At 39.1% G+C, this 9,943-nt stretch overlaps 1 protein-coding gene across 1 annotated transcript in view; it reads right to left on the bottom strand.

Annotated features, from left to right (window-relative positions):
- Window positions 1–877: 877 nt before the first annotated feature.
- Window positions 878–9,943, bottom strand: part of EPS8L2 (EPS8 signaling adaptor L2) — a 122,375-nt gene continuing 113,309 nt past the window's right edge. Inside the window, exons 20-21 of the mRNA XM_020784170.3 lie at window positions 9,428–9,560; window positions 878–4,060 (exon numbers count right to left, since the gene is read on the bottom strand). Coding sequence (XP_020639829.3) covers window positions 3,989–4,060; window positions 9,428–9,560 — 205 coding nt within the window. The 3' untranslated portion in view covers window positions 878–3,988. The remainder of the gene's footprint in view (window positions 4,061–9,427; window positions 9,561–9,943) is intronic.

Genomic DNA, 9,943 nt, shown 5'->3' with positions numbered 1-9,943 from the left:
TCCAATCCCTGCCTTTTAAAGTACAGTACAACTAAATGTAATTTTTGTTAGTTCAAAATGCTGTGGAGTCCATCAAATTGGCAACTTCCCCTGCTGCCACCATTCACCTCTTACCCCTGCTGTCCACCCTGGCAGCTCCACTCATTCTCCTCTCTTCCCTTCCCTCACCATCACCACCACTTGCTTCCTTGCCCCAGTGCCACCCCATGATTTCCCCTCCCATTCCTTTCCTCCTCAGTGGGAAACACTGAAACAAAATGATCCAAATGCGGTTTCTGCTTTCATGGTAAACAGAGGATCATGAAAAGTCAAAAACTAAAGAGGTCGCACCGCCCTCCAAATGAACTGAATCAGAAACAAATGTTTTTTCCACGACCTTTCCAAGAAGAATATTGTCTATAGCTTATTCCTGTTTTTGCAGCCATGTTTACTAGCCTTAAAACATATGGTATCAGAAGTAGACAATGTGGAGTAGGGCGACCCTCTCCCCCTCCTCTTCGGAGCTTTGGACAGCTCCCCTTGCCACAGCTATTCCAGGCCAGGTGAAAACAAAATTGAGACATGTCAGGAGAGGCTGTGGATCCACCCCCGGGATCCCAAGCCTTCCTCTTTTCTTCACACTCATGGAGAAATTTGGTGGAGGAGCAGGAATCCTTCTACTGGGAGCAATGGGAGAGAATTAAAAACAAAAACAAGCAAGTAGCAGTAAAAGAGGAAGTTAAAAGGTGGAAATGCTTGGGGCCCTTCCGCCCTGTTCTGGTGTGGGGAAATGCAGTTCCTTTGCTCTCCTCCACATAACTGTCCTATAAACATGCTCATTAGGTATCTTTATAGAATTAGATATCCAGTAATATTAATGTTCACACACATTAAAAGCTGAGGACAGATTTAATTTATTCTTACATTTGCATATCGCCCTTCTTTCAAGAAGCTCAGGGTTTTCATGTTTTTGCTTTAGTTTGCCAAACGCTTGTAGTTACCACTCCATATTACAAGCAGCTTATTTGCCTTACCTTCTGTTTGTTCTGCAGTTGAACAAAGATAAGCACGTACTCTGCTGACTATATATTTGCCAGCTTGGTATATCTGCTATACTAGTTTTGATTTACAAAGCATGACTAAATTACATGTGAAAAGTTAACTACCTTTAAAATACAGTATATAATGTGAATATAATTTTCATTTAATTACATCTTCATGTTTTTTGTTTTGTGTCTGTTAAGAACATTGTATATACAAATAATCTAAAATCATTTGTGGCTAATTACAAATAACAATAGCAGATGAGAAACATTAAGCACAGTGAAGTTTGTATTTCATAAAGGCTTGATCTTGCAAAGTTCTCCAGGTATGTATAGTAGTACTATTTTCTTTGGGGCTGTTCATACTATGTACAATGTGCATGTTAAAAGTCTTTGCAGGACTCATAGCTTAAAATATATATATTTTCAGACTTCTACAAGCTAAGTAAAATATTGTCTAGCAGCCAGTTTTGTTCATATTGATATATCTGGTTTCTCTTTCAAGATGTGCACATGTATCCAGAGGAACATTAAAGCTTCAGTGGAGTTGTATTCACCAATGTCATCTAGACCTATTGTCACAGAGTGCTGTCCCAAATCAACTACTGTATATGCTTTACAATTCTTGGCTAAGTGAGTTTGGTGGAGATGGATTTGTAAGAGAGCCACGTGATGCAGACAAAATAAATACAAAGCATATGAGAGCCACCACTACTTGTGGGCGTTAGCTTCTATGAGCAAGCATCCAAAAACAAGAATTGCCCATGTAAAAGGTGGGATATAAAATATGCTAAACTGACTAATGCTGCATTATAAACTGGCTAGGAGCTTTATTACTGCCAGATCTAATTATTCAAGCAACATGAATCTGACTTTAAAAATTCGAATATATTGTAAGCTGGAGTGCCTCCTTGTAGGCCTAATGATTCCGAGTTCAGCATAAAGCATATTCTTGTTTTTCTTCCTCAACATGAACTAAAACCTAAGGTATAAAATTCATGACAATATTCTCTGGACCCAAAGTAAATTGCTTCATAGGGCACCTCAAGCGAATCAAGAGTTATGCAAATTTCATAACTTGAATGCACTAAGGGTGGTGTAGGTACACATCATGTTAGAACTGAATCTTGTATTCTGACTCACATTTTCATTAATGATCAGTTCGGCAATAGAATGGCATCTAAATCAAGAATGAATGCCAAGGTAAACGAGGTAATCGGGGCGCCTCCCTAGGATTAGCAAGTACAGCAAGCAAACAAAACACCTCTTAGTCAGGAAATCTGAATATATTGCAGTTTGCCCTTTATTTCAGTCTTACCTTTTCTTTGCAGACTTTTTTAAAAAGTGCTGTCAATATAGTCCTGACTTACAGCAACTCTCCTGGTATTTTCTAGGCATAAATTACTCAGAATGAGTTTATTAGTCCTTCCTTCTGGTAGCACTTTGGGACCATGCACACATAGGCTCTTCTCCCAGGAGCACAGTGCAAAACTGAACTCCTGACCTCTGGCTCATAGTCGGGTGTTCCAACCCACCAAACTATACAGCTAGATTTGGAGAAAGTAGCAGTCTTAAAAATAATATGGACAGGAGGAGGGAGAGAGAAGTTGTTCCAACTCTTCTGACTATGTTGCAGCACATCAAGAAGTACTGAAAAAATGTATAACCCTTCACTTTAAAGCCTGCTCTTTGTATTCTTCAGTGGCAAACAGCTAAAAAGAAAGATACATGTAAGGATGTTCAGGTTGTAATCCTATACACTTAAGTCGGGGAGCAAATCCCACTGAATTCAGTGGGATTTACTTCTGAATAGGCATGCATAAGATCATCCTGTCAGACCCTTTAGGAAAACAAGGTGTACATAGCATTTTGATAGGCCATGAGAAGTAAAGATATTGCCAAGGACCAGCTTAGATGTAATCTCTTCTTCATATCCTTTTTACATGATGACTTAGACATTTAATTACTTAAATCAGTTATGCAATTATCATAAGTATACCATACAATAACTTCAAAGTCAAAATATAGCTATGTGTGATCTTGACCATGGAAGACCAATGGAGACATTCAAAATTCATTCAGATGTGATGGCTGAGTCTTGAGCATGGGGACATGGGAGGGACCAACTTGATCAAAAAGGTTTACAAGTACATTCAGGTTATACTTTCATGTGATCCTATCACTATTAAGGAGCTAATGGTTTATTAGGACCAATGGTCACGGGAATGCTGGATCTGCTAGGAAAACGAGAGGTTCCCTAAACTCTTTTGATGACAAATAAAAGCAATAAAACAGCTCGGGAAAGAAAGAGGTTGAGTTGTTGGCAGAGTTCTTTCTGAAAAATAACCAAAGTAAACTTAACTCATAGGTTTAGGTTGTATTTCTTGGGTTTTACATATACTGTATGCCTATGAGTTCCTCCCATATTCCATATTGGCCTAATCCTGGCCTTACTGTATTATATAGAAAAGCACAGTGGAAAATATGGGAACACGATGATTTCTTCAAAACACAGAACATTTCTGTGAACATGTATCATCGTTGCCCACCACTTCCATGAAGCTTTCTGACAGTAACAACAGGCCATATGGGAAACACCAGTGCATAGATTGTTTTAAAGTCACTTCTGCTTCAGTTCAGCCTTTCTTAGAACATGAATTCTGACCTTCCTCATGGTCTGAACTTCACATACATAAAAGTTCTGTATAAAATATAGAGATATAAAAATAATACTTCATGCAATACTAGAACCTCTCTCCCAACGTAATTCAGTTTCTGTGAGGGGAGTTTAGCCTCCCCTGTGTCAACAGTGCAGAAGGAACAGTCAGTCTGGATTGCAATTTATGTAGCTTGTGCTCCGAGCAGTCTTTTTAATTTTAATGGGGTGTTTTATTTTTGCTCTGTTTCCCTTTTTTTATGCAAGTAAATATATGTGACAAAGAACGAAGTTGAGGAACAGATCAAATTTATATTGCAGAATCAATTCTCTCTTGACGTCGCTTCATGATTTCTCGAAGTTCTGACTCCCCTCTGCTTTCCTAGAATAAAATCACAAAATATAAATAAAACGTAAAAATTGCAGTACATTGCCCCCTTGTAAATATAAGTTTCATGAGATCTGCTTATACTAATAGCTTTGGGATTATTTATTGGATTTTTTAAAACCTGAATAATTAACAGTACTTTTCACAAAACTTTGCTTGGGAAACCAAAGGAACAGAGATGAAGTACAGTATGTAGAAATAAGCTTGACATAGAACCCAGAAGCGTAGGATCTTGTATCTGTTTTTCTATGAAAAGTACTTGGCAATTGGCATATGTCACTGCAAAACTGTCAGCTAAAAGCAGTTTCACTACCACAGCATGCCTTTATCTGGCTGAACCCAGTGTGTTTGGACAACCGATCAATCCTAAACCCTTTTGTGTTTTAAGATGATCTAAACTGCATAACGGTACAACATAGTTGGACAACAGGACAATCCCAGTTCAGTCTCCCCTAATCTACTGTTTTATAGATGTATTGGGCTACCATGCCCATTGCCCCAGGCAGTATGTTGTCTGGGGATGGTGGGTGTTTTATACATTTAGAAAGCAACAGTGGCTAAGGTGGTGAAAGTTGTCGTCCTTTATATCTGACATGCACCAAGTTGGGAAAGGCAACTGTACTACAGATTATTGCTCTTTCTGACCTATTTCTGTTTCCAGTTGTTGCTATACGCCATGAACTGAAATCCAATATATGGCAACTTTTTACAGTGTTTTCAAGGTAAGTGAGTGTTACGGTCAGCCATAGCATTACCTGTCCGTCACAGCTGGGAGGGAAAATCTCAGCCAATGAGGGGGCGGAGTGGTGCAGAGACGGGAGGAGCTGTGATATATAAGGTGTGTGTGAGGTGTGAGTGGGTCAGATAGGAGATAGCAGATAGATGAGAGATGAGTGTCTGAGCTGTGAGTTAAAGTAATCTTAGTGTCAGTGTGAAAGAGTCTGTGAGAGCTAGTGCCTGAGAAACAGTAATTGATTATTTCTTTAACAGTGATTTACCATTCCTTTCTTTTTGTATTCAGTAAACCAAGTTTTTATTTTTAAAAGTTATACTGGCCTGCTGTATGATTTATTTATTAAGGAATGGTTGGTGGCAGTAAAGAAGAGTGAAGGGTTTTAAAGTGACATGATGACCTCCCTTTGTGAGTAGAGAGGAAGGCCGTCACAGTGAGATACTTAAGGCTTTATTACTGCCATTCCCTAGTGAGTTTCCATGGCCAAGCAAGGATTTGCTGTATCCTAATCCAGGTCTGCTGTATCCTAATCTGAAATTTTGTCCACCACACCACGTAATGATTGTTTTAAATGTATTAATTAACAATCTCTTAATAATACTAAAATATGAAATGAATTATTTCAGTGGAAATTGACTATAATCAAACAAAAGTGTACTAAAATAAGGGAATAATCCACAAATGAATGTCTTGTTTCCAACTTTGTGCAACAGCTAATTTATATTTTTTAAAAAGACAGATTACACTAAACAGCATACTGGAATGTATACTATATCTATTATTCCAAAAGGCAACACAGATTGTTAACTTTATCATACAAAATATATCCAGTACTGTATTTATTTAACCAATAATCAGCTGAAGGAGAGGTTTTTGTTTTAGTTATAAGAAACAGATATGTGAGCTGCTGCCAAGAAATACATGATAATTTAACATATTTTGGAAAGATGGTGCTTTTGACATGACAACACTGTCTGTAAATTGGTTTGATAGTAGAACCTATCAAAAACAGGGCAGATAAAATGTAACTGGTCACATTTTTTCATTTCTTCTGTTGTCAAAAAGCAAAGGGGAAAAACATGTTTGGTCTTTATATGAGATCCAGAAGGAAGGATGGCTAATACAGTATCTTCATTAGACCAGTAAAATATCAAAAATTGATAAGCTTCATAAAGGTATTGCCCACCCTTCTTTTGGATTTGGTTTCTTCTAGGCTCAAAATCATGAAACTTCTAATCTTAGGACATACCCCAAAAATATTATACCTACTCTAGTAGATCTGTAGAGGAGCCCACAACACTTTTTCCTAGATATATTCGTTTTAATCTTCATGAAGTGAGGTCCCACCAAATACGAGTTTGTAAAAACTTTGTTTAAAATCCACGTTTATCACAGCTCTTGAAATATATTTCTAAATTCATTTTCTCAATGTCCAGAGACATCTGTTTCCCATTTAGATTATTAAAGTTTACCAATAATTTCATACATAAGATTTATGATACACTTCAATTGATTACATCAAATGTTGGAACATTGGGCTCTCCAGATACTGTGAGACTATAATTCCTATCAGCCTCAGCTAGCTTAGTAAGGGGTAAAGGATGATGAGAGGTGCAGCTAGATTAGAGCTGCAGCTAGTATGGCAGTTATATTTCATATGTTTTAATTTTAATATTTTTTCTCCCACCTGTCATACAAAATCCAGGTTTTTTAAAATCTCTCCTTTTTTAACCTTTCAATTACAAGTTAACTTAGCATTTATAGCAATGTTCCATATTTCATTATACCATTCTTCCATTTGAACTTCAAGTTTTGATTTCCAATTCCTAGCTATTATTAATCTGGCTGCTGTTAATAAATTGGTAATCAAGTCTCTAGTCATATCCCACATTTACAAATATTGATAACAAAGCTATCTCAGGATTAAATTCTATATCTAACATATATCAGTTAATTCCTTAAAGCTTAGTTTACAAAATCTTTTTACTTTTTAACACTCCTACCATATATAAAAGTATTTACCAATTTCCTTCTCACATTTCCAACAGACATTCAGATAATTAGAATTAATTTTATTCAATTTTATCAGTGTCAAATACTATCTTAAACTTAGTTTTTTAAAATGTTCTTTTATTCTCACCAACATACCGTATTTTTTGCTCCATAAGACACACTCCCCCCCAAAATGTGTGTGGGGGAAGTCTGTGCGTCTTATGGAGCGAAGGCGGCGATTTCGCCCCCGCTGGCCCCATGGGGGGAGCGTCGCAAGGGTCCTGGAAGGCACACTCAGACCCTTGCAACGCTCCCTCCACCCCCCATGGGGCCAGCATAGGTGAAATTTCCAGCTTCCAGGGCGATTTTGCCCCCGCTGGCCCCGTGAGGGGGTGCGGGGAGCGTCTCAAGGGTCCGAGTGAGCCGTCCAGGACCCTTGCAATGCTCCCCCCACCCCCACGGGGCCAGCGTGGGCGAAATCGCCAGCTTCCAGGTGGGGGGAGCGTCGCAAGGGTCCCGGAAGGCTCACTCGGACCCTTGCGATGCTCCCTCCACCCCCCACGGGTCCAGCGTGGGTGAAATCGCTACCTTCTGGGACTCTTTTGAGGCTTGGGAAGCCTCAAAAGAGTCCCAGAAGGTAGTGATTTTCCCCCTCTGACCCCCGGGGGGGCAGGGTGAGTCTCTAAAGGGTTCTGGAACACACCCTAGGACCCTTTAGAGACTCACCCTGCCCCCCCAGGGGTCAGAGGGGGCAAAATCGCCACCTTCTGGGACTCTTCTGAAGCTTCCCAAGGCCCCCTCTGACCCCTGGGTGGGGCAGGGTGAGTCTCTAAAGCAGGGGTCTCAAACATGCGGCCCGGGGGCCATTTGTGGCAGGCTGCAGTTCCAGATGGAGGGTGCAAGAGGCGCTGTCTTGGTGAAGAGCTGATGAGCGAGGTGCACTGCTGGGCCTTTTTCCAGAGCACCCAAGCCACCGCTGAGCAATGCCTGAGAACTAAGGAAACTCCTGGGCGGCTTCCTCGGGCTCTTGCTCCGCTTGGCAGAAAATCTGATGTGGCCCACCCTCACCCAGACTCTGCCTCCAGCGGCCCCCAGGTAAATTGAGTTTGAGACCCCTGCTCTAAAGGGTCCTGGAACACACCCTAGGACCCTTTAGAGACTCACACTGCCCCCGGGGGTCAAAGAGGGCAAAATCGCCACCTTCTGGGACTCTTTTGAGGCTTGGGAAGCTTCAGAAGAGTCCCAGAAGGTAGTGATTTCACCCCCTCTGGCCTCTGGGGGGCTGGGTGAGCCTCCAAAGGGTCCTAGGGTGTGTTCCATAAGACGGACCTCTCCATAAGGCTCACCAATTTTTAGGAGAAGAAAACAGATTATTTTTTCCTGTTTTCTTCTCCTAAAAATTTGGTGCATCTTATGGAGAGGTGCATTTTATGGAGCGAAAATTACGGGGTAAATTCTAAAACCCTCATTTTCCGTATCTTCATCCATTCTTCACCATTTATTCTTTTTCCTAAATCTTGTTCCCACACTAGTTTCAATCCTTCATTCTCAAACTCTTCTTCTAAATCTGGCAGAAGTCTATAAATTTTACTTATTACACCCTTCACTGACTCATTCATCTGAATATCTTCATATGATAATAGAAATTGTTCATACTTTGTACATTCTTTACCGTTACTGTACTTCTTTACCCATTCATTAGTCCATCTTTCTAACTGACTATAATTCAACCATGATATATTCTTATTTTGAAGAATTTGTTTCATTTGATCTTTTGATCTCATTTTATCCAACCAATCTTTTAATCTATAAAAAATAATTTTTATGATATATGGGGTAGATTTATTGAATATGTGCTGACAAAGGAAAAGGGAAAGTTCCAAATCCGGAATCAATGCAGTTCTGGAGAAGAGGACAATAAAGGAAGAAGAAGAATAAAGACAATGGAAGAAGAAGATTACTGCAAGAGGTCCTGATTAGGGTGGTGGGGGACACAATTGATTTGTATTTTGGTTTATGTATTTTATGTTGTAGTTTATAAAAATAAAATAAAGAAGAATTCCTTAAGAATTTTTTTAAAAAAATTCAGGTTTTGCCTTTTTCTAATCAGGATGTTGCTCACTTGCCAACACTCACACACATCTCTATATAAGTGTGGCAGTACATTCATTTCAATGTTTCCAGCCCTCGAGTTGGATCTCCCACATGAATGTATTAGGCATAAATTAGATAAATCAGATCTTTCAAATTTCAGACTATCCAAATCCTTACAAGCAGAACCTCCTTTGTTTCTACCATGCATACAACAATCTATTGCACACCTGGCTGCTTTTTCTTGGTCTTTGTGCAAGGGGGTATTTGCTACTTCCTTGTCCATGTGGAAGCCCCATTGCTTTAGTGGAATGATCTCCATGTTGCACAGTTACAAAGTAGAGACTATGTAGAGTGGTACATCCACAAGGTGTTAGGCTCCACATTTCCTCAAGAAAATCCAAGACTAAGCATTTGCTAGGTATCCCATGCCAAAATGTAACAAGTATTTACTGCCAATCTTGAAGAAAAAGTGTTTTATCATATTGAGAATTTCTAACTCATTGTATACTGAGAAACAATTTGCTAACAAAGAAAGCTCTCACCTCTAGGAGAGACTTTTGCACAGTGATTTTGCAATACACTCGAGCACCTTCTTCTCCACATACTTTTTTCAGTTCTTCTTTATTCAGAGAGAAAAGCTGTGCTCCTGTCAATATGCCAAGATGGTCTACTGTCCTAGGAAAATGAAGAAAGTAGCATAGTTTAAATTTTTTTTTTAAGTTTGGGAGTTAAAAGGGAGAAAGAGAATGGGGGATGGGGAGAAAGACATTTTGTTATCTTACAACACAGTAATTGCTGAGTGGAGTATAGCAAAAGCAATTGTTATAGAAAGCTTGTGACAAAAGTACATTGGCATGGAAGAGATGTGATTCATATAGATATTCGTGCTTGCAAATCAAACTCATTTTATTTATTTTATTTATTTATTTTATTTATTTATTTGATTTATATACTACTCTAGTAACCCAATTACCCAACATTAATCATCTTAAATAAAGAAGCAATATATACAAAACCAAAATGATGGTGGAATAGGGAACACATATAGAATAACTTAA

The sequence above is a fragment of the Pogona vitticeps genome, chromosome 1 (assembly GCF_051106095.1).
Source record: "Pogona vitticeps strain Pit_001003342236 chromosome 1, PviZW2.1, whole genome shotgun sequence".
NCBI lineage: Eukaryota > Metazoa > Chordata > Lepidosauria > Squamata > Agamidae > Pogona > Pogona vitticeps.
The sequence above is the reverse complement of the archived record's forward strand: the minus strand, read 5'-3'. Positions and strand labels throughout refer to the sequence as shown.